This window comes from Pinus tabuliformis, chromosome X, assembly GCF_031772625.1.
Source record: "Pinus tabuliformis cultivar Carrire ecotype Pingquan chromosome X, CPIR1, whole genome shotgun sequence".
Lineage (NCBI taxonomy): Eukaryota > Viridiplantae > Streptophyta > Pinopsida > Pinales > Pinaceae > Pinus > Pinus tabuliformis.
In genome coordinates this window covers 367,591,768-367,617,280 of record NC_142308.1, presented here as the reverse complement: position 1 = coordinate 367,617,280, position 25,513 = coordinate 367,591,768, and the positions used below count along the sequence as shown (strand labels likewise).

Here is a 25,513-nt window from a genome sequence, read left to right as displayed (position 1 = left end):
CCCACCAAAATGATGTCCAATCATAATCCTCCCTTTTATATGTCAACCTTAGTAATGGATGCCATCTATTTCTCTTTTGATTTTCTAGCAATGAGCTGGAAATGGACACTTGTTGACCCTATGCCCATCCACATTTATCACAGTAAATTGTGGGAAGATAATTACCTTGACCATTTTACCAAATCTTCCATCTTATTATGATTCCTATTTGTCAAATTGTTTTTGGTTCCAAGCCTCCAAGAATGTCTTCAACCACCATGGATTGTTTGTTGAGAATAGGAGATCCAGATTCTTTGAAGAACTTTTTACTTATATCAAATTTTTGGGAAGTTATGGTACTCATGTTTTTCCTATGTTTATTCTAGAGAAGCTTCTATGCAGAGAGGTTGCTCATCAAACGATAAGGACATGGGTATCCCTTGAATTAAAAAATATTTTAAAAGAGTGCATCTCGAGTTCCCCTTACAAATTGGTATTTATACTTTGCAGAACTATATCGATGTTGGAAAAGAGTTAAAACCCTTGTATGTCTTAAAATTAGTTGCCATTCCTATAAAATTACATGATCCTACCAAGCTAATTGATGCCATAACTACTACTACAAATATAAAGAGATATGTTCATGAGACTAATCATTATGATGAACCGTTCTATGGAGCCCCTTCTTATCAACCCATCTACCATAAAGCTAAACAATTACCTTCAGATAGCTATCAAAATTTTCTAGTCTACATAGACACAAGAAGGTCTCCCTTGCCAGTAAATTTACTACAATTGCTAGAAGAGGGTATATTGGTAAAATTATAGGCTCTTCAACATAGAAAGTCACTCCACCAACAACTATACATGTTCATATTTCTTCTACCAAGTCCCAAGAAAAAACAACTTCAGAAAGTCTAGAGGTTAGCAATATTTTCAAGGATCGAAAAATGTTTGAAAATATTACCTCAGAGCCTATTAAGAAAATAAAAGAAACAAGAATGCCTAAAACAAGTGCAAAGGCTACCATTGGATGACAATCAATTGATCACTCCTCCAATTCCTCTATAACTGCTCTTGCATAGCCAAATGTTATTCATAAAACACCTATTAGTACTCAGCCTAGTGTAGAGATGATTCTAACATCTCTTAATCCTGTTATTAAGTTGGATATAGAAGAAATACCTCCTATAGAGGTATTTTATAGCCCAAAGCAAAAGGATATTCTCAAAAAGAGAAAAAGGAAGAGAAAGGTAGCTAAGATATAGGCCATGACAACAACTATTGTCTTGCCAGCAACTCCCTTGGAGGTAATTTCAGAAGGTGCATCAGTAGCACCTAATGAAGAGTATGAAGAATTGGATCAATATGCAAGGGATTATGCTTTTGCTAGTATGGACAAAGCAACAAAATTCAAAGAATTTATCAGGCAAAAGGATGAATGTCAATTGGAATAAAATTCTTTGTAGGTTGAAACTCAAATGCAAGCTCACATTTCCCTAGTTAGGAGCCAATATGAGTCTAAAATTAAATAGAAGGATATCAAGATAAATGAGTTATAGGAGAAGATAAAGCAAACTGAGGCAACTATTTTAGATCTTGCTAAATTTAAGCATGAAGCTTGCGACTTAAATTAGCAGCTTCAACATGATCAACAACTTTTCTGTGATAAGTTATGCATAATAATGGCTCAGGAAAAAATGGCCAATTATTTTCTTGGTGATTTGATTGATATTGAAAATCAATATGATGAAACCAAGTGCAGGCTCAATGAGATATTGAAATGGTAAGAGGATACAAAAATGTTCTTTCCATACCTTCTTAGAATCAATGAAGTGAAGAAATCTGAAGTTCATGTTTGGAATACCAATATATGCTTGGTCAAGGAATTGGTAAAATATGTTGAGATAATTTCTAATTCTATTTTCCAATATATCATTTAGTCACTTAAGGAGTCGAAAATGCTACCATGTGATTCTAATGAAACTCTCTCAGAAGCAGAAGTATTGAAATAAAAATGGCAAAGTGATAGGGAAAAAATTCATGATAGGATTCAATAGTTGTCATAGGTAAACTTCAAGTTGACATGGGAGTTCCTCATCAAACCTCATAGTGACCTTCAAGTAACTAAGATCATTAATGAATATGATACTTAGTTACTACGATCTTCACAAGCTCAAGTGTATACCAGTCAAGTGAGCGTTAAACCTCACTCATCTACAAACCTCATTCATCTCCCTAGCTGGCTCATCTTCTAGAACTCTATTAACAATGATGTTCCTCTGAGTTGAAAATTTCATTTCATTTTTAAAAGTTGTAACAAAATTTCTATTTTTCTCAAGTTTGTTTTTTAGTTGAGAAAATTTTGGAGATATAACTATTCTCCTATCTTGGTGTTTTGAATTTCTCTTATTTACACTTTTGTATGAGTTCCTTTTCTAATATAAGTTGAAACAATTTTGATTCCATGTCTCAGAGAAGCATGGGAGGATTGGTGCTATGATTGGTTATGTCTTGCTTTAATTTTTTATCAGAATAATTTAAATTTATTCGTGTTTATAAGTGAATTGTTTAATAATTCATTTTTCTTATTGTATAGGTCATTTGTAAGCATACCAATTAGAGATTATATGTGAATATTGTTCATATAACAATTTAATTTAGTAATTAATTGATCTGATTATCATTTATAATTTGTTTCCATTAAATGATTTGACGAAGATATTTATATCTCTAATTATTGAGTTATTTTTTATATTTCACATATACTATTTTACTCGGTTTTGGTTTTTTTGATATAGTATTGGTAAACCATGGCATTGGTCCATGGTATTGTAACAAAACCTATTTACAAGTTAAAAATCTAGATAGTAAAGAGAGAAATTTTTTTTATAGAGAATATATATATATATATATATATATATTTGACATATTAATTCTTTTTGTAATTAATAAAAAAATAGCTGATTTTTATGATTAAAAAGAAATCTTGACAATATAACAATCCAATAAAAATATTAACATTTTAATTTATAATAATATTGAAAGGTTCAAATCCCTTTGTTGTGATTTAAGGAGAGGAGGACAAGGTCTAGACTCCTAAAGGTTTATTAGATTTACTAGTAGTTACATGTTAGTGTTAGATTTATTGGTTCTTCTCCGATATTTAAAAAATATATTGAAAATTAGTATTTATTGGACTACTCTCCAATCTAATATGAAAAAAATGTTGTAAAGTTTTATTTTGTCTTAGTCAAATTACATAAAAATAAAAGTAAAATAAAATAATTATTAATAAAATATTTTAAATCAATAATAATAATAATGTTTCTAAAAATAATTTTAATTTTAAAAATTATTATTATGTTTTTTTTTAAATCAATATTATTTAAAGAAAAAAAGCACAGACACTCTCGGGTTTCGAGTTCCGTGAAAAAACACGATTCTTGAAATACAGCCGCAAGCACAAACAACAACTTCCAACTCGATTTGAACTTTCGTCATTGAAAAAAATCCAATTCATTGAACCTAGTTATCTCAATTCTTACCTCATTATTAGCTCACTTATATTAATTTTAATATAGAAGATATTTGAAATCAGTTAGACATGTCTGCACGGTACAGAATACACTCAGCCCATTTATCCAAAGGTAAAGGACCACATTCTATGGAAAGCATAGCAGCAGTGGGCAATATTTGCGTTGTTTACCTTCTCCTCTCCTTGTTCGTTTTGCTGGGCACGTTGGTACAGGGACAACCTGAAGGCTCAAAGAGTCAAGCTCAGACCTGGAACGGTCCCCTCAATCATCTCCGCTGTGCTTGCATATTACAAACCACCGCGCCGGCATCTCCGGCAGTCTATTTGAAGGAGTTTAGTCTTTTTCTCCTTTTCAATGCCCCTCCCCTGGAAAAGTAACGTGTCCAGCAAAGGTTGTACACGGACCATGTCTGCGCCCCACCCCATGGAAAATTGGCATGTTAAACCAGCGTGAGGTGACTGCGTGTGACTTGAGATCATTGACCGCTAAATACCTCCATCCAAGACATTACGACCATTGGATTTCCGATTTATTTATGCAATACCCTGCCCGGGCAACTAACAGGAATCGACCGCGTGACGCTGCGAAAGCTTTTTATAATAACCATGGGAAGGAAACCCTGCTGTGACAAGGTTGGATTGAAGAAAGGGCCATGGACTGCAGATGAAGACAAGAAGCTCGTTGATTTCATTCTCAACAATGACCACTGCTGTTGGCGCGCCGTTCCAAAGCTTGCTGGTATGTGAAAATTTAATTTAATTTCCCTGTTTTTAATCCAGTTGAAATATCACAGCATGCTTTCGATGTTTACATATACGGATTTGAAGATCAGGTCTGTTGAGATGCGGTAAGAGCTGCAGGCTCAGATGGACGAATTATCTCCGTCCTGATTTGAAGCGGGGAGAGTTATCAGATATGGAGGAGCAGCTTATTATGGAGCTCCACAGCAAACTTGGTAACAGGTATAAAAAAAATTATGATTGCCCCTTTTTCCCTTGAGCTTCGGTGGTTTAGATTGGCAGACATGAAATATTGTGGCATTTGCAGGTGGGCAAAGATCGCAGGATATTTGCCGGGTCGTACTGATAACGAGATAAAGAATCACTGGAACACCCATATCAAGAAGAAGCTGAGGCGCATGGGAATAGACCCTGTGACCCATCAGCCCATCGCCGAGAGCTCGTCGTCCGCTCAACAGAACAAGCTGCCATCAGAAAATAGCGAAGGCAAGGCCATTGTTGAACCCGAGCAAGTCGCTGAGGCAGTACAGAGTTTTGAACCTGGTCAGATATGTTCGAAAGAAGAAGTGTTATTGGCATCGACGAATCAGGCAGAGCCGGACGAGAAAATCATTGACAGCTCTAATCAACAAATTCTTTCTGGCTTTGGCGTCCATGGGGCCTCGATGTTTGTAGAAGATGTCAGGGGTTCGAATCCCGGATCTTCTAGCGACGACAGAGAAAAGACGTTCAGCGAATATTTGCGACCTGAAATTGGCGCTGAGAATACTCCCCTATTCAATCCCCAAGAAGACGTACCTTCAATATTGCAGGGAGATGATAACCTAATGTGGGAGTTGGGTGATTTCGTGGGCTGTTATGCCAAAACAAATACCGGTTGTTTGGAGGCTTTGGAGTCTTGTAATGCTGCTCTGTCTAACATGGATCTGGTGGCCACGGGGTCGATTCTTGCTCCGGCGGAAATGAATGGACATCCGTGGGAACACTGCATGGATCCGTTTTTGGGATGGGAAGGAGACCGATGCTCGCTCTGATCAGCCTTTTCTGAAACGAGCTAGGGGTTAGCGGCCATATTAGACTCATTGTAATGAAAGATTAAAGAAATTAAAGATTCTGATCCATTAATATAGTAGAAGGATTTTGCTTCCGAACCGTTGCAGCATGGATTTCACAGTTCCACCCGAAATATAGAGGTGTCTAGAACATATGCGCTGGGTTCGATCAGGCGTCCCGATCTTACACTTACAAACTAGAAAGATGTATTAAAATGGATCTATGTTTTTTTTAATCAAACTTGTTCGAATTAATGTTTTGTTTCTATCTAGTGTAATGATCAACCTACCGAGAGGATTATGCAATTTATTATGAAAATCACGGACGATTTTTCGACGCAATCATGAATACAGAACTGAATTATGCTGTTTTTGAATCTCTCTTTAAAAAGCTGCCACAATTCTTGATTTTTTGCTTTTGTCGAGGCCACGCAACCATGGTTCGAATCCCGAGAAAGAACATTCAAATAATTTGATTTTCAGGCTTTCTTCCGGGAAATTAAAGTTATTGAACTAGGGTTCGAATCTCGAAAAAGACATTCGAATGATTTCGCATAATCAGAGAGTTCAGACAGTACGGGCACGCACCAATGCCGGTTGATTGCTTTCTGCGGATTTAAACTTTGAAAGCTTCGACTTAGACAAACGCCACCTCTACTCAAGCATGCGTAAAAAAACTTTAAATTGACCGAAGTCGAATATGACTGTAGACCGCTTTAAACTTGATTATAATTGGTCTATGCAGCTTAGATGTCAACATTACATCTTCTTATGAATATACTTATTTGCTGCCATAAATCCTTCTCTTGGTCTCTTCGCTGAAGAGGCCGGCGGCCGCCTTGGACGAAGAAGAAATTCCTTTAAGTTTTTCAGTTTTCGAATGCTTTAAAATTATTATATAATTAAATTTAAATCATAAAACATAAAGTCGAAAAGTCAGTCATAACAAATGTATTTATGACAGGTTACAACGATTTCAAGAACCTCAATGCAGCCAACGATTTCGCAAAGCGTTTGGACTTTGGATGACTGTGTACTAATATCTTACCTATTTTTTATCAGTTTTTTATTCTTTCCAGTTTCCATATTGAAATTTGAAAGCGACTATAAAAGAAAATTTTGACGAATCACAAATTTAATTTCATAGAGTCTCACGATGCTGGTTAAAATTCCATCTGCGAATAATGGGGCTTAGCTCTCCATTACGTCATCAAAATTTGAGCGAAGGAGAGCCTCGCCTCTCTCAATGTGCGACGGCTAACCTACTCATTCGATAACTGTTTGTGAGACAAAGTGACTTCGCTTTAGTGGCAAAATGTAAACAATAATCATGGCGGAATCTGGAAAACGAGCTTCCACTGTTTTGGCGTCATTTACAGCAAACGACATGCATTATTCATTCCCATGTCCTATGGGCTATGTGCTAAATTTTTGGAAAAAATATAATTAAGATTAAGTCAGATCATTGGCGGGAGAAACCCTCGAACCATTATCGGATTTACGCAGTGTAGTATTCAGATAAGCAATTTTTTTTTGTTTAACCGAAACCTAATTCGCTTAATCTAAATCTTCGTCCAGCTGCAGTAGGCGTGCAGCGTCTGTCCTGTTTTTGCCAGAAACCCTGCAGATATTCCAGAAATCGATCAGCACCGATCGCATTGAAGAAGAAAAAAACTCGAAAACGAAAAGCATCAAAGTTTTCATCATTAAAGATGTACCGTATTATCGGCCGAGACTCGTGAGTACACAAAGATCTGGCAATACCGTTCACTGACATAAATATGCGGCAAACGTGGGAATTTTCCGACATTTCTTTGCAAGTTCCGTCTATTTTGGTGTTAATTAATGCATTTCAGGCAGCAGTAGCCCGCATCAAGCTGTGCCATTTTTGGCGTAATGCAGCGGAGAAAAAGAGCGCCCGATTGTCCAAAGTTCTATATTTATAAGCGAATTTTGAATTCCTTTATTTGGATATTGCATTTAAAGCAGTTTACTGCAAACGGAACCGTGGTGCATAGCTGTTCTTACGTTTTTCACCATTTTTTTTCGTTTCGGACAAATCTTTGAAAGGCCTCATTACTGATTATAAATGCACGAACTGGAGATCACAGATTATGAATTGCGAACAGGACAAAAGTTCATGGGGTTGAAGGGCACAAGAGTGTGAAGTGTAGAGAAAGACAGAATACTGTCGATTTCATTTTGAATAACTGTCACAGCTTTCGGCGCACCGTTACAAAGCTCGCCAGTACGCCCATTCCATTACCATTTCTCTGCTATATTTCCATTTCGAGTCGGAATATCACATGTATGATTAATTTGAATGTGAATTTGACGTGAAAGCTGAGATGGAAAAATTTTGTCCATTGTGATTTGATCCAGATAGGTAAGAGAATTGATAAATAGGTCTAACACATTATCCTTTCTTCTTCTCACATAAGATTTGGTAACTTCAACATTTAAATTGGAGAAATAAAATGAAAGTTCGGTTCTTGCACCGGCGAAATAGTTAAGCGCCTTCATAACAGTAGTAATGCGCTGGGTTCGATCAGGCGTCCAAATCTCTACAGTACATAAATCGAACTCTTAACATGAAGATGTATTAATATAAATTATTGGAAATGTATTTACGCTTTTGATCTTCACGTTTATAAAAGAAATGAAAATCCCTATGCAAGCTATGTATTGTGATGCAAGACATCGCGCAGGAAATCACGCAATGTATAAAGCTGAGCCTGCTGCTGTTTTTGAATCGAAAGATTCTAAGTAGAAGAGAAAATATATATTGTTTTTCTGTCGTTTGATTCAATTGTTACAACGATGCAACCATGGTCCGAATCCTGCAAAAGCCATTCAGTACAGAAAAATGTCTGAACGATCCACTTCAAGAACGAAAGAACAGCTAGTACTTTCTTCTTTTGTTTAAAATTCAACTGCCACTGTCTCCAACCACGGCACCACCTTTGCTCTTCATGCGCAGGGAACTATACAACAAAATTAACAATACTTTCTCTTAAGATGATTTCCTAACGCTGCACTTCTTTTGCTTATAGGTCGGTCTGCGTTAGGCGTCAAAATTAGTAGAATTTTCAAGAATGAATATGCTTATTTGTGACCTTAATTTTAGGAACTCCATGTTTTATTGTGAGAACCGGACGCAGACCCAGACGAAGTTCAATTTTTGGATGTGCGCCTTCCTTTCAAGATTCAGCAGCTTATAATCTTGAAACCTTTGTACTGGTAAGTTTCCAAAGAGAAATTTTCTGTCGAACATGAAAGTCAAAGAGACTCTTCCACTATAATAAAGTCTGCACAAAATCCATTTGCAAAATAAAGAAATTCGTAACAGAACGAAACTAGCCTGTCTGGATCTCATTTAGGGCTAAAAAATATTATCTAATTTTAGACGAGTCTAATTATAAAGTATTAACGATTTTCTTTCATGGGATCGTCATAGATACTGCGTGTCTTGAAACGGCCGGTTGCAGGCTGAAATTTAAATTCCTAAATAACGTGTCCATTTAATATTTGTGAAGACTCCATGAATGTACACTGCCAAACAAAGAATTCTTAACTCCAGCGAGACAGTTGAAACCCTACTAACCCTAAGAAATAAAAATCTGAACTCTGATAACACAATTGAAACCTTACCAATCCTACGAGATAAAACTTATACGACAGTAAAGTCTTTGTACTTACGAGTCAAATTCGAGTGGCTTTGTCACAAATTACAGAGCTCATGACAAAAGCTGCAAAACGAAACAAGACTGGACTGTCCATCCGTCCACCATCCGCATAATTCACAGGCATGGACTGTCTGAAATTCATATGTTTAAAAGGAATCAATAAATTTCTGCCGTCAAGATTCTACACAATCTAACAAAATAAATGGCTGGAGCAACTGTTAAAGCATTACAAATAAATGCAACAGTAAAAGCATCAGTTGAATTAAGTTGAATTTGGCTCACCTATGTTTCGTTCAAAACAACGCCAAGCTATCATCCAGTTGATCAACTTCCATGAACACTGCAATGCCTGCTATCTATCTTTTAAATATTTAATTGGAAAAACATCTCGATTATATATATACCAAGTAATTAGAGCTTAATTTGAATGGATAAAAGTCTTTTAAATTTTACCTTTACGATATTGTTTTTTATATAATTGATTATCAATAAAAAAAAATTATATCCTTATTAATTTTTTATTTTATGAAATTATTATACATTAATAAATAATTATTAATGAGATAAATTTATCTTTTCACTTCATTTTCATATTAAAAAATATATTTTACAAGTCAATATAAAAAAATATCATTTTCAAATTTATCTTTAAAAAATCAAAATTAAAGTGATTAATAATTTAACTGAAAATAACAATGGTATTAAAAGAGAAATGATGTCTTCTACTTATCCATGCTACATTAATAGTTGCTTAATTCAATGAATAGTGTTTAATAAATATAAAATTATAATGAATATATATTAGTTTAATTATTTTTTCGTATAACAACATTAATTTTTATTTTCAATTTTCCTATTTATTTCATGAATTCATGTCTATATATAATACAGTGTTTTTTAATCTAATAATATATGGATATTTCATTTTTTTAATCTAATAATATATGCATATTTCAATTAATATGATAAAAGTAAGGAGAGTTTTGTACTTTGACTGTAAATTTTTTAATAATAATATGATTTTTTCAATTTTTTTTTCCAATTCTTTTTCTTGAGGGACTTGGACTCAAATTGGACAATCACACAAATTGCTATATTATAAATATTAAGAGGTTTCTCAATTTTCAATTTCATTATTGAATTTTAATGCAATGTTTTTTTTTTTTTTTTTTAAATATCTGGATTAAATACTTAGTATTACACATTTCTCTACACAAGTGTTTCAATTTAATTGAAATCAATAAAAGTTTAGTATAAATATATGTAAGAAAAAATAATGTTTAATTTATTATTATTTAATATAATAAGTATATCTCTATTAAAATTACCAATTTAACTTTGTTTTGTGTTAATTAATTTTTATTTTAAAATGATCACAAAAATGCATAAGATGTCTTTGAAGACTATGTTTATGCTTAATTAATAACATAAACATCATTTGTATTAATCAATAATAATAAGAATAAAATTTTATGCATATTTTTTATCTCCATCTTTGATGATCAATTTTTCAACTAATTTATATATAAGCCAAATAATGTTGGGGAGAGGGGGAATTCTTGTTTCACCTCAATATTATTGTTGATTTTGACTGTTATATATATAAAAGTTATTTCTCTCCGTTAAATTGAAATTCTTAATTTTTCTAATATTTCCAAAAGTTTTAGTGAAGATATTACATTGAATGTTTTAATGAAATAAACAAAGTAAATATAATTGGCATTAATTTTTCCTTGTGTTTTCTCAACAACAACTCTAAGTGTTACCAAAGGGTTACTGGTTGAATGCATAGGTTGAAAGCTAGCTTTAGAAGAAGACTTGAATTGTTTTTCTTCTCCCCATGTATTTATTTTCCTCTATAATGATTCCAAATAGCTTCGTAAAGAAATCTCGATAACTTCTCACATTATTTATGTTAGAAACGTAATCCTCTTGGGTTATGCACACTTGTCTTATTCACTTGAGGGAGGCGAATAGCCTCAAGTGAAGCCCAACAATCATGAAAATTCCAAGAGACTTCTTGGAAGATGAAAAACAAGGGTCACAAAAAATGTATTAATATGTATGTTTTATGAATAATATGCATCTCATGCCTTATCAACTTTTTCTTTCCATTTACGCGAGTTTAGCATGGTATTAGAGCTCAATTGATCAATCTAACTCTGCCAAGAGCGTTAGACCTATCTTCTTCAAGCTTTGTATTCCTTAGTCTTGCCTGTAGTTATTTCTTTTAGATGTCAGATCTTTGTCTACTATAACTTCCTACACAAATATTTTTTTCGTAACATAATGTTCCTCTATGCCATCCTTATCAAGTAGAAATGACTATCATATTTTTTGTTATGCATATGTCATATTTGAACCTTAATGCTCGACCTTTTCTATGTTTAAGAATGTGCCTTTGCCTATTTTTAGAAGAAGATAGTGCGTGATTAATTGGTGAATTGTATTCCTTTTGGGTAGTCTCTACACCTATCAGCATTGCTATTCATCCTACCACTAGCTTTGCAACCAGTTCTCTCTCCCTTACTGTCTTCCTACATTTTGATGGTGTGCTAAACGTTGATGTAACATGTAAAAAATTCATAGGTGCAGAAATCCTCCCAAATACCAATCATGTTTATAGCATGCGGAATTTGAAGTGCCACATTTAGGGTTAGGGTTATCATGCACTTTTTATGTAGTGTCATTGTTTGCATTTGTAGTGAAAGGTAAGTTGGTAGGGTAAGAATAACATATGGGTTGGAGAAGCATAACCATTTTTTTCTATTGTTACTATTAAATCTATAAGTATCTCGATATCGGCATATATTTGTGTTGTGTTCATGGAAATGAGACTTTTTCATTGGCAACATTGAGTAGCTGGCTGACATTAATTCCATGAAGAAATTACCATGAGGTTATGATCATAAAATCCCTTGAAATTTGACTTCGAGCTTAAGTTCACATGAGTTGAAGGGTTGGATGTTGGTATAATCTTTTAGATTTGACCAATTTAAATTTTAAGGTCTTAAACTAGTAAGGATTCTGAAAAGGAATTGGGGTGTTGGAAAATGAAACGAGTATGATAAAAATGGTACTCTCTATTATCACCTTGTGCTAACTTACTCTTGAAACCCTCAGAAGTTTGGATATATGGCGCGTGGTCCTCAAGTATATCCATTTGAATTATACTTCCTTTTTGAATAACTCCAAAGAACCATATTGATTCAACATATACTATTACATTGGTCTCACATGGATCAATATTGATTGAAATCATTTGGATCTTCCCTCTATTGTATCGATGTTCAACAACAAATGAAAGGTTGGGACCATAATGGATTTAGGCGTCTTTTTGAGTCACTTTCCCTATGAATTTTATGGATAGATTGTAGGTAATTTTACTTCTTGGATGAGATATAGGAGGATAAATATGAGCTCTGAATTGTGTTACAATGTCTCTGGTGTGAAGAATATTTAGTTCCTTGAGTTTACATTCCATTTCAAGGGTGGCTCAGACATGGTATTTCCTTTGGAGAATACTTGGCAATCTAGTGGTCATATATATTGCTTAGTAATGCACATTCAAGGAAAGAATAGCAAAAATTTTGTCACCTTAGGAAACTACCAACAATATAAATTATATTATATGATAAAGAGAAGAATAGTTTGGGCTTCACTAAGGCTTGCAAGTTTATGAAAAGTGACACTACTCTAATATATTTTACTATAAGGGAATGTATATTTGACGTGTCTCTATTTCATATTGGAACACTATATTGGATTATTTTTAGTTTTTTTTCATAAGTATTTTCACTTTCAACATTTTGAATATTGTACCTTCAACATTTGGGTAATAGAGGACAAAAAGCATTGACTACACCCATTTGTTTGTTCGACTTGAGTTGTTGATAAAATGGAAAGAATTAATAAGGTATCAAAGTTACTAAATTTATTGATACACACTACTATTCATGATACAATCAAAATCATAAAATCCATTTTTGCAAATTTTTAAATCTGTTTACAACATGCACAAAAGAAGATTGAGTTTATTTAGCTTGAATCACATCTCCAGTGAGATGAATTACAACAAAAGAGTCAACATTTGAACTGGTTCCTATTCAGAATAATTCTCTTTTGAGTTTGAGAAAGACTCTTATCAGTAGTCAACACGTGATCATAATAATGGTGCTAGTTTAGGAGAAAATTTACATGAATATGTAGGGGTTTCACTTGCACTTCCCAAGCCCATCATTAGACCTTGGGAATAAGTCATCAATGACAAGCATAGAGCTGGTCTTGGATATGAAAAGGAAGTTTCCTTTCACATTCCAAACTACTAAAAACCAATCAAGTTTTAGAGTGCTAGATTTCTTCATGACAATTCATCTTCACCTACTCCACTTCAACAACCACTTCAGATTATCAAATGCAAACATTGTGATCAAGTTGGCCACATGAAAGATCAATGTTTTGATCTTCACCTTGTGACCATTGCGGAAAACATACTCATCATTCAGACGAATGTTCTAGACATAAGACTTCTGCAATTTAAGCAAAGATTCATCTTGGATGGACTACTTCTTGGAAATGGTCCTCAACGACCAAGAAGATAGATTGGTCATACCATAGAGTTCATTCTCGAGTATTAATAGATCTTGTAGTAGAGAGATATTCATGTTATTACCTTTTATTTGAAAGGGGGGAATCGATAATCAACTACTAGTTTCAAAGTCATATCAAGTGAGCTTGAGCCATAACTTGAACTAGAGCATAGACCCAGATTCAATAAGAGTTAGAGTCAAATACGTAACCGTAGATAGAATCATTTTCCATGAGAAAATTTGGTTGTTGGCCAACCTTAAATCACAACTGGTAGAAGAATCCAACTTTTGCTACCCATCTCACTAGTTTGTGGTCATATTTAAACCATCATCAGGGAGACGTTGTCACTTCGTAGAAGTATTCAAATTCTCGCCATATTTATAATTGTTCCAAGAACTACTTCAAGCTAGTTCCAAAGTTTGTGGACAACCTTGAACCACCACTAATATAAGACTTTGACTTCTGCTACTTCATTTGGTTTGTGGTATTCCTTAAACCACCATTTTAGATAACACATCCAACCAATGGTTGTTACCCACCTTTGTATTTTAGTTCTCTTCTTAGACTCACATACACCCCTTCAAATTTGGGGGCAGGGAATGTTGGAAACATAATCATCTTGGGTTATGAAAACTTGTCTTATTCACTGGAGAGGAAGGTAAATAACATTAAATGAAGATGAACAATCATGAGAAGTCCAAGAGACCTCTTGGAAGATGAAAAACAAGGGTCACAAAAAATGTATTTATATGTATATTTTGTGAATAATATGCATCTCACACCTTATCAAAATTGTCTTTACATTTATGTGAGCGTTAGGCCCATCAATTGTTCCATTTATTCCCCTATGATACCCTATTGTGTTCTCCTATGCCACCAATTTTGAACCTTTCTCAAGCACTTTCACATCCTTTTTATGCAATTATGAAGATTTGTGCTCAATTTGTATTTTATTTAAAAGTGAGAAGGTGAATCTTTATTTTTAATCAAATACCTTTATGTATGTGTATTTTCCAAGGTTTATGGTGGTTTATAAGTCACTAAAAAGGGTTGCACAGTTCCTACACTATGTATAGAGATCCCACATTGAGGAAAGGGATGTGTGGACTGCCTTGGTCAATGAAGTATGCCACAAGGGTCGGTGGTTAATAAGCTTGTGTACATTTTTCAAAGATATTTATGGAGTGAGGTTGAAGTGAAAGCACACCTACCATGACTAAAGTGAGTTCTAAGCCAAAGAAGGAGGAACTACTTTCTAAGTTTCTCATGCTCCAAATCTTCGATCCCTTTATTTAGACCATGACTTCATCATAATTTCTATTCGTTACCGAGATGTTATGATCTCCATCTATTTTGTTTTGTATTTGATTAGCTCGTTAACAACCTAATATGTATTGTAAAAATTATATAAAGCAAGTTATGAGTTTGTGCCTAGCTAGAGATACTGTAGTATTGTCATGTTATTGGTTTAGTGTTTGGTATCACTCCATTGGTCAGCTAGATCTCATACATTGTCTTTTGATGTAACAAAATATTGGGTAATATTTAATACAAAGCCTCTGATGTGATGTTCTATCTCAATTTATGGTGTGTTTGATGATTAGATTTACTCTGTGATCTAAGTTATTTGTAGAGGTCACGAGCTGGTTGGTTAGGGCCCAACCAATCCAACTCATCACCTCTCTTGTTCATTTATCTATTTGAGTGGTTTGCTAATCTGCTGAGTGGTGTGTGTTATGTCATATTTTGGTGTGTTAACTATTGTGGTTTGTTTTCAGATTCAGTGATCTCACATGCATAAGTTTTACACTCCATCTCTTTAAGATTTACACAACTCTTCAACTTATATTTTTTATACCTAGATATGGAAATCTATGGTTATGAGTGATAAATATTTAAGGAAAAGCATTATATACTTCTTTGTGTGAACACTGATCAGAAGTTATAATAATATTCTTTCATATGCTCTGAGGTGACTCACTCTTTCAACACTTTGTTTGTGAGCTTTGGTTTAGGGTTTCAATGTTGTTATCAATAGGTAATGTTTTGATGAAGTGTTTATTCTAAGGTATAATATAAAAAGTTCTAGATATAAATATCTTGAATCAATATTAACACAAGAGCTAGAAGTCTATCAAACCCTATAGACCTCTGTCATAGTACAGGTATAATAGGTCCTTGGATATTTGAAACCTTTTTTATGTTGTAACTTGGGTAGGAAATTATATAACAATATCCTCAGTTATTAATGAACAAGTTAACAATCTTGTTGATATTTATTGTGGCTAAACTTATATTTATTGGATCTGAGGTTTGTTGATGGCAAGGAAAATTTTAGGGGAAAATTTTCGTAAATGGGCTAATTTTTTGACATTTTCTGAGAAAAATATTCGCCAATTTCATTAAAAATTTGCCTATTTTTACATATATAAATGATTAAGTGGATGATATTTGCCAAAACATTATAGATTTTAATAGTAAATTACATAATTTTTATTGAATATTTGCCTACATTCTATACGTATGATTTTTCAAACTAGAATAGTAGCCTTCAATACTATATATAGGAAAAATAGTAAATCCCTAAAAAATACTTTGGTTGATGGGCAATAACCTGGGTTGCAATGAGATAAAGTGTGATCTGGAGCCATCAATTGAGTTGAACTTTAAATGCAAACCTTGTGATATTATTACTCGTTTCATTTTGTATTGATATGAAACATAGTCTGCATATCTAATCAATGTGGTTTCCCGATTCACAAAGCTTGCCTATTTAATCACTATTGTTGTTTGACTTACAAATTCTATACATTCAATCATTTGAAATAATGATCTTAGTTCATACAAAGTATGCACTTGTAACTTTTGATAAACATTGACTATTGCATGAAGGAAATTTAATCTGTAAATAATACATTTGTCGCTTCTTTGAATAATAATCTACAAATTATTGATTTGTATATTTGATGCCATTCCCTTGTAGCTTCTCTAAAGGTTTGTTTGCAAGGTGTTGATATGTATTTCAAGGGTTATAGAGTGTTTTTATTTTTGCATCCTTCCTGCATAAGTATTGGTAGCATAGTGTTTCCAGTCTTGATAATTGGTTGAAGAAGTAAGACATTTTTTGGAGTGTGCATATTAGATCAGGGAGAGAGGATATTTTCATCTGTGCATGCAGTGATTTTTTAGACAGTTAATGCGTTTGGTTGAATTCATATCACCTTAAGCAGATCTAAGTCCATTCTTTCATTTGTTTTATTTTATAAAGAGTAAGTAGAGATAGAACAAAGTGCATGATTTATAACATGGTTTTATCATTTGAGTGCTTTGCTTGGCATGAGAAGTGCTTCGATTGTCTAGAGTTTTCACACTTGTGTTTCCTAGTTTATCAAGACAATATTTATGCTTGGTTTTCTTAGTTAGTTAAGAGGTTAACAATCAGATTTCCAATTGATTGATAATTAGGGTTTGTTTCTAATAAACTATGAGACTGATTGCAAGAACTAGACTAGGGATTTAATTATTATTTGTAGGAACCTAGAAGGGTGCAAATGAACATGTTAGAGTAGGGATTTGAATTGCAGTTTCTCAGGGTATTTCTCAGGAATTTCCAGTGTTGCAACTGAAACTCTATGGACCCAAAATTGATATTAAATGTTGGGTCACTGATATAAAAAATACTACAACCAATGTTAAGTTTGAAAATTTATATTGTCAACTTTGTAAATACATAGGTAACACTTTGTTAACATGATAATTTGAAGGATATCCATGTGATATGACTGGATTGGACATATACTTGAGAAGTGCATGCAAAGATGCACCTCTACATTTGATCCCTTTAATTATTAAACACTAGGGATTAAATGCCTTTCCATTAGCAATATATCTAATTCCTAAATTATAATATATACTCTTATTAAATAAGCTCTAGGTATTCAGTTTCCTCACAAATATGTCGGAATTTTTTCTCTAATGTTTCTCTCATAGAATTCACTAACATATGTTATCATTTCTTTCTCATTTATCCCATAGAGAGATATTTTTACAAAATAAATCCTTTTCATGAAAATTTTGGATTTATTATTAAGGTGACATTTTATTCCTCTTTGTTTTTTTCAAAAAAGAGTTTTTTTCCTATATAATTTTTTTATGTACATTCATTCATCCAAAGTGTCTTCTTATATGATCTAACACTTAATATTGCTTTTCTATTTGATTTCATTGTTCCTCATATGACCCATTATCTGGTAATGTGACTAGATTTTCTCTTGTCATCATAAAACCACTTTTCATTCGCATATACCAAAAAATATGTTAAATGACTAGGCCATGTGACACTCATTTTGTCTCTTTCCACCGATAGATAGAGACAAATATTATTTTTTAGTTTATTCTCCATGTAGGATTTTCAGTTGCTGCTTTAATGTTTCATCTTTAGACACTTGATTAAGAGAAAATAATATGGGCATATGGGGGAATTATGAAGCTTAATCCCAATCCTCATGTTCATTATCTAATGAAATATTTTCTCTCATACAATTTTTGGTTTAATGCACTCACATTCTATTTGATTTGGAAAGTATACTCTCATGCCCCAATAAAAAGAAGTGTAACATTACAAATCAAAAGCTAAGAGAAATTGCATAAAGATAGTGAAAGGTCTCCACCTATAGATAACAATAGTCATGCTACTTAGGAGAGGGTATAGGGTTACCATGGAAGGTTGCAATACCAACTGTTCCTTTTCAAATCAATGTATGGTGTGATGAAAAATTGCAAGTCGTATTTACACAAGTTGGGATACCTTGGTCATATGAGTTGAATGCTTAGACCTAAGGGGTGAAACATCCCTTAACCATTGGAGCTTTATTTAGATGAATTTAGAAGCAACCAGAAATTAGAGAAATTTTGAAGCCTAAAATGGGCCTCCTAAGGAATATTATAAAATAATAATGGAAATAGTAAAATAAGATTAGATTACCTCATCAAGTTTTGGAGGAAAAAAAAATATTTTTCAACTTATTTCCCTACAATTTTACTCAAATTTTGAGTGAGAACACTCATTAGATGCAAAATTTAATTTTTCACCCAAGGAGTACCCATGTTGCATAATTTCAATGGACCCTACTACACAAAAAATGTGAAATACATGAAAAAACATGATTACAATCATGCTTTTATTTTATGTATTTCACATTTTTTGTGTAGTAGGGTCCATTGAAAGTATGCAACATGGGTACTCCTTGGATGAAAAAATAAATTATGCATCCAATTAGTGTTCCCCCTTGAAATTTGAGTAAAATATTAGGGAGATAAGTTGAAAATACGCGTTGAAAAAGAAGTTTTTTTTTATTTATTTTTTTATCATTTTACCTTTTTACTCCAAAAATGGTGAATCATCACCCATGGTTGAAATCATCATATTGAATATTATTGGTTCTTATAATGATGATTTATGTTGTACATTTTTGTTTTGAGACCCATTTTTAACCTTAAAATTTCTCTAATGTGCACTTGGGTGAAACCAAGTGGATGGATTGGTCAAAGTGATGGACCGAGAAAAATTGGGATGATCATGTGGACTTGGGAGGGCCTGGGTAGACCTATGAAAACTTGAGATGATTTGAGATGATTTAGAATGATTTGATATATAGTTGGTAAATCAATCACTACAATGAATGGAGATGATGAATGGCACTTGGGTCCACCTTAGAGCAAAGGGGCTTGCAAGTGCATGGGAAGCTTCATATAAAAGGAGGATTTCTCAAAGTGCTAAGGCATAAGCAAGAATCCATTCAAGTAATTTAAATATATTTGTTGTTGTGCCAAGTTTAGGTTTAGGCACAATATGGAGAATTGCACTTGTTGAGTGAAAATAATAAGAGGAAAGGTAGGCTTATAGTTGCTTCAAGATTAGCTTTACAATCATTGTAGGCACTTGTGCCTTATGTAATTAGTTTTTAAATGAGCCAAAGGTAGTTGGCCACACTCCTCTATTGCACGTCGTAACATTTTTCATATAAATAAAGTTAGGGAACTCTCCTTGGGTTCCACCTACACTTGCACATTATGTTTTATTTATTGGATGGATGTTGCATTCCTTGTTTTCTTTGTGTTGGTTAAGTTATAATAAGGGCTAAGTATAATGATTTTTAGGGGTTCTAAGGATGGAGTTGGACATATGGATATTGTTGGGTGAACTAGGTTACAATGGATTTATGTTTACATCTATCTTGTTGTAGCTTAAAGTGAATCCACGGGAAGAATTGAAGTGAATATGCATAGTTTAATTTCAATAGGAAAAGGTTCGTCAATATCTTAAGGGTGAGACCAGGTATAGTTACACAAGTAGACATGAGAAAAAAGGATTTTTTGGGAAAGACACTTAAGTTAGGGATCTAGATAGTATTAAAGATCAACTTCCTCAAGAAGATGGTTTTAGAACTTGTTGGATGCTCTCCACCATTTTCTAGAGGGAAGTAGTAGGTTATGAGGGTGGTTTAAGCAGTTCAAGTCAACTTTGTGATAATATATTGATCAAGAAGTTGTTTAGAAGGCTTGGATGCTCATGATGATAACAATTAGTAGTATTTAGCTCAAAAAAACAAGTTCTCAGAATGGATCGAAACCTAAATGACTGCGTCCGTCTTGGAAAAACGATCCTAATGCAACTCATTTCATTAAAAACATAGTTTGTATGAGGAATTTATTGAGTTCTGTCCACTTTGCCAAATAAAAGAAATTAAAAAAAATGCACAGTCACTCTACAGTCAGCAGTTCATACTAATGACGTGGCAGGTGATTGTGTAAGGTCAAAGTTTGGTCAACATCCAATCGGAGCTTGCCAAGTGTCAGGTTTTGTTTGGTTGTTAGATGTGGTGACATGGCATATTCTAATTGGTTTAGCACAGGACCAATGAAGAGGGGACAAGTGGCAACCCCAGAGGCCACCACATGTCCCTCCCCAAAGGTCGGGTTATGGCAATGTAAAATTTTTATGGAGGCATTGGGGTTCGACCCCTTGACCTCCTCTCCACAAACCAAAGCACTTAATCATCTTCATTATCGCATGTTTCTTAACCTATGTTGTTCTCCATGCATATTTGAATTTGAATGTGATTAAGGTTGGTCGTTAGGAGTGCCAGCCCGTGGGCCAACCCTCCCATGTGAACACCTTGGCGGTAACACAAAACCGTTAACCAAATGATAGATAGACCACACCATCCAGTTGTTACGAAACCATGAAATGTGACATCATTTATCTGGTGGTGATGGCTAAGGTTGCGGTCAAGAGAAATGGCGGTCAACGCGACAGTTAATGTCACCATGTGACACCTCCGCCTAAACCGCTAGTGCAAATGGAAACAATTAGCCCTTAAACCACGCGATTAATGCTAATTAATGCCCAGTTAATTGTGCTTAACTTTAATTAAACTCAAGTTTAATTCAGTGACAATTTTGGCAGTATCACCAATTTCGGCCTTAACTCCAAAAATAGTGGGCTTAACTAGAATTCCTCCAGTTTTAGTGGAGGTTTTCTAGGGAAAAACATTTTGGGTCATAACTAGAGAAAATTTCAACCAACTTGAGCTTAGGAAAATGTTTTCCCAGCTAATTTCGACATTCTGAACACATTATAATAGGTTTCAGCAGTAGTAGAGCTTCATAAACAACATGTTTTTCCATATTGTGCTAATATAGAGGCTCAAGCCATGGAAGTTGGACCAAGGAGATGTAGCCCGGGAGGGGTGAACTCCTCCATCAAAGCATTGTGTTAAGTGTTAAATTGATGGTTTGTTGTAATCTTCATTGTTTTTGTTTAACACTTGTCTTTTATGCTATTTTTCTCATGAATGTCACTTAAAACTTGATAAAAATTTACATGTTTACAATCACAAACACCATAAGAGAACCATGCACAAGAAGTAATGGACAAGCATTTGTTTATAAATCTGTAATTGAAATTAGCACAAAAAAACTAACATTCAATAACAGATCAATTCCCAAGACACTAAAGCTCCTTGTGAATCCTGAGCAACCCCAAAACTATCTTTAAAAAAAGTATTTACATAATGCAAAGTCTCTTTTTCTCCCATCTTTGTTTCTTGCAAAAGAAAAATTTGTAGCTTCTACTGTTTAACTATATCTTTTACTGTTAGGGATTTTACGGGTTTTCCCAATCCCCTTATATTCCATGATAACACTCTTATTTATTTTTGAGAGGGTTATATTTTTTACCTACTCCTATTTTCTCCTTATCCTAATGAGGAACTATTACTCGTCTTAACACTTCAGTAATTTGAGGCTCACTTCCAAGCTTTATATTTTACTCAGTTTATGATTCTTGCTTTTCTTTCTTGGAAGGCCTACCTTATCCCTTTTTACTACTTTCTTTTTCCTGACTACTAAGTTCATGTCCCCAACTCATCTACCTTGACATTTCTTGTCACTACTTTTCTAGATTCTACTCCCTTAGGTCTATTTGTTGATTATGGTTCTTATGTTCACTAGACTTTTGGAGGGTTTTCCCTTGTCTCCATAACCTGAGGGTTTTTTTGAACCTCCCAAATAAATTTATATATGCCTCCCTATTGCTTCTCTTCAGTGCTCATTATCTCTACAATTTCCCCTTCCTCCTCTTCCATTTCTTCCTTGTCCTCCCCCGATTTTCTTCTCCTTCAATGATTGTTGGTTCCTCTTACATATTTTCATCTTGATTTTGAAGAATCTCAAAGGAGATTTTAGATGAAGAGGTTGCATTTCTATTCAGTGGTGGTTGATTTTGATTTGTTGTCAAATTTCCCCTATTTTCCCCCTTCTTCTAGGTTTGCATTATAGATCTAAAATTTCATTTTCATTTTCTCCATTTGCGACCTGGGCCTTTTTTAAATCTCTTGCAAAATGTAACAATGTAAACTTTGAAACAGGAACTATAAACTCAAAATGGGAACTCTGGCCTAAAAAACTTGAAAAAATATCAAAAACAGTGCTAAAAACAAAAAGTGTGTACACTGGAACGATGGTTTTTTTTTAGGGTAAATTTTGAACATGTTTTAAAAATCGCAGTGAAAACGAAATTTTCGTGCAAAAATTGTGTAAAAAACACCCTGAAAGCGAAAAGTGTGGATATTGGAATGATGGTTTTTTCTTTTAGGGTCAATTTTCAACATTTTTAAAAAATGCCAGTAAAACTGAATTCTTATGTGCAAAAAAACAGTTGTTTTTTAGGAAAAAACACACTAATGTTTTTGGAAGAATAACAATTTTCTTTCCTAAGTATAAATTCAACATGTTTTAGTAATGACGATAAAGATAAAATAATGGGATCTGAAACACATTAAAATTCTATTAGTTTTCATCCATGTTGTTAAACATATAATAACATCACACTAAAGATCGCTAAAATTCTAATTTTTTTCAACCATAACATTAAAGATACAAAAAAATTTGGAAAATTTTCAACCATAAAATTAAAAAACCATGACATTATGAACAAATTACATGACTAAATTAATCAAAATGTCATTATTTGTATATTGAATGAAACATACATTATACCTCTAATTTATTATTGAATTGTAGATATTCTAAACAATAAAAATAATTATAATTAAAACATATAATCCAACAACATAAAAATGACTCATAACTTCTGATTTAACACCATATGGAAATCAAAACTTTTATTTCAAGATACGGTTCAAACATCAGTTATATAAACTGTCTTAGATAATTATTCAAAATCACTCATATTTTCTTGCACACCATCAGAATTCACGTCTTCAAATGAATGACTGGATGCAGACGAAGATGTTCCATATTCTTCTCTTTCATCAACTGGTGCCCCATCTGAGTCCACATGCATGCCCACCATTTCAGGTTTCAAAATTCTTCTAGATCTACGACTGGTTTCACAGACTCCCATCTCAACACTGTTCCTTCTGGTAACAACATTTTCAGAATCTCTATCGTCTTGAAGCAAAGAGTTCCTCTCTTTGTTAAATTGAAGTCATAAACAAGTATGTCAACATCCTCCAATTTTAAGAGGTCTGTGCAGCGACGATTTATATTTGTACCCTTTATTTTTCTCTTTCCACCAATTTTTTTGTCAACTACCATCTCTGGCTTATACACACCATTGAATGGGTGTGTATTTGTGGCATACCAATGTACTTCAACACCTGTAACATCTTCATTTTCTGTAAAGACCTTTATAACCTTAGCAACCCAGAATGGATAGCCATTGGGATCTCCATTTCCTAGCACTATGATCTTGCAACCCTCCTTAATATCTTGTACTGAACCCCTGTATAGGTCTTCCATGGCTTCACATTGTGCACGAGACCTTATGGAACCAATATACATCTCCCTTTCCTCTGCCTGTGAAGAATTAATAATACCTTGAGATTGTTGTTGTTCAACAATGTTTATTTCCTCATGTTCATTTGACACATTTTGTGGCCAAATAAATGGGTTTTTTCAAAGGTATATCTTCATTTGTTGTTGTTGAAATGATATCACTTTGATTATTGAAAAATGACTCCCACCAAACTGAATCAGTAATGTCAAAATACTCATATGTATATGTTAGAGTCGGTCTGTTCAGCCCTCCGTCAGAAATCAAAACCTCTTTTGTTGCATTTCATTTTAGGTGTCTCATTCAGCATGATCATCTGCATTCCATTAGGAGCATCGATCTTCTGATAGAAGGGTCTTGTCTCCATACTTCCCTCATGTCATGTACCTGCTATTTCGTGTTTGATCATTAAAGTTCGTCAAAGTCAATTTTACAGTATTTATGGATGGTCTTTTGGTCAGCCAAGAGTCATGTCAGTCATTAGGTTTAGGGTTTCACAAATTTTGTCTTCAAAGTGTCCAATAATACTAGCAGGCATATGAGGGAGGTTTGAAATAAGTTTTCATGATATAAATTTCATCGTCAATATGCTTGATCATGATTTTTCTTCAAAACTCTGTTTTGAAGAAAAATCATCCATTTTATCTTTGTAATAAATATGTAATTCTCAAAGCTCCTTCAGTTGTGAAATTCTTCAAGCACAACCCTGGTCTCCTTTGCCAAATCCAATGATAGCTATCCCTGCACAAAAAGACAAGAGGTTCATCATTCAGCTCAAAAAATCATAAAGGAATCAAAAAACAGAGTTTCAGAGTGAAGTGTCAAAGTTTGCAACATGACAAATTGGTTTTTGAAATCAAGAGTTAAATCCTTGGCATATATATCATTTTTCTGTTCCAAGAGTTCATTTGCATACTAAATACATCAAAGAGCTAAAGTGGAAACGTGGAGAAGCAACATAGAGCAATTTTGGTAAGCAAGTGAGGTTATTGGGTGAAAATCGCTCCAATTCAGCAGCGCAGTGCACTGGGCAAGAGGCGCGGCACACCCACTAGGCGTGGCACATTGGGCCGCATTTCGCTGGGTAAAACAACACTAGCGCGGCGCACTGGGGAGGCGCGGTGCATTGGGCTAGCCGCGCGGCTCATACAGCCAGAGAGCCCGAAACTGCTAGAACTTGCCTCAAATCACTCAAAATCACACAGATTTGCCTTGTGAAAAGTAGGTAGAGCCTTCATCATGGTTTTTCATCCAATTTTGATGGTTGTTGATGGTGTTTTATGAATGCTGAAGTGGTTAAGGAAAGCAAACCCTATCTCTTCAAAATTTGCAAAAGAGATTGCTACTAGGGTTTTGTATTTGGTTGTTTTGCTCATCACTCCCTTATTGCATATTTTCCTTGCTTTCCTTATTCCCCAAATTCACATACCCCTAATGACAAGTTCCACTGGGTCATTTTTTGCTTTGTTCATGCTTTAGTTGCGCCTAGGTAAAGTTCATTTCCCTCTCCTAAGGTTTTGAAGGCAATTTATCTTGGATGGTCAAATCATGAGAAAAACTTGTATCC

General features: G+C 34.0%; 1 protein-coding gene across 1 annotated transcript; it reads left to right on the top strand.

Moving 5' to 3' along the window:
* Positions 1 to 3,642: 3,642 nt before the first annotated feature.
* LOC149140026 (uncharacterized) lies at positions 3,643 to 5,534 on the top strand. Its single transcript, XM_089448555.1, has 3 exons — positions 3,643 to 4,256; positions 4,351 to 4,480; positions 4,566 to 5,534. The coding sequence occupies exons 1-3, from the start codon at positions 4,124 to 4,126 to the stop codon at positions 5,290 to 5,292; spliced, it is 990 nt and encodes a 329-aa protein (XP_089304681.1). The 5' UTR covers positions 3,643 to 4,123; the 3' UTR covers positions 5,293 to 5,534.
* Positions 5,535 to 25,513: the final 19,979 nt, after the last annotated feature.

Bases quoted from the DNA above. Each gene is read 5' to 3' on its own strand.
- LOC149140026 (XM_089448555.1), top strand. From the start codon at position 4,124: ATGGGAAGGAAACCCTGCTGTGACAAGGTTGGATTGAAGAAAGGGCCA. The intron at 4,257-4,350 runs GTATGTGAAAAT...TTTGAAGATCAG, and splicing joins CGCCGTTCCAAAGCTTGCTG to GTCTGTTGAGATGCGGTAAG. The intron at 4,481-4,565 runs GTATAAAAAAAA...TGGCATTTGCAG, and splicing joins CACAGCAAACTTGGTAACAG to GTGGGCAAAGATCGCAGGAT.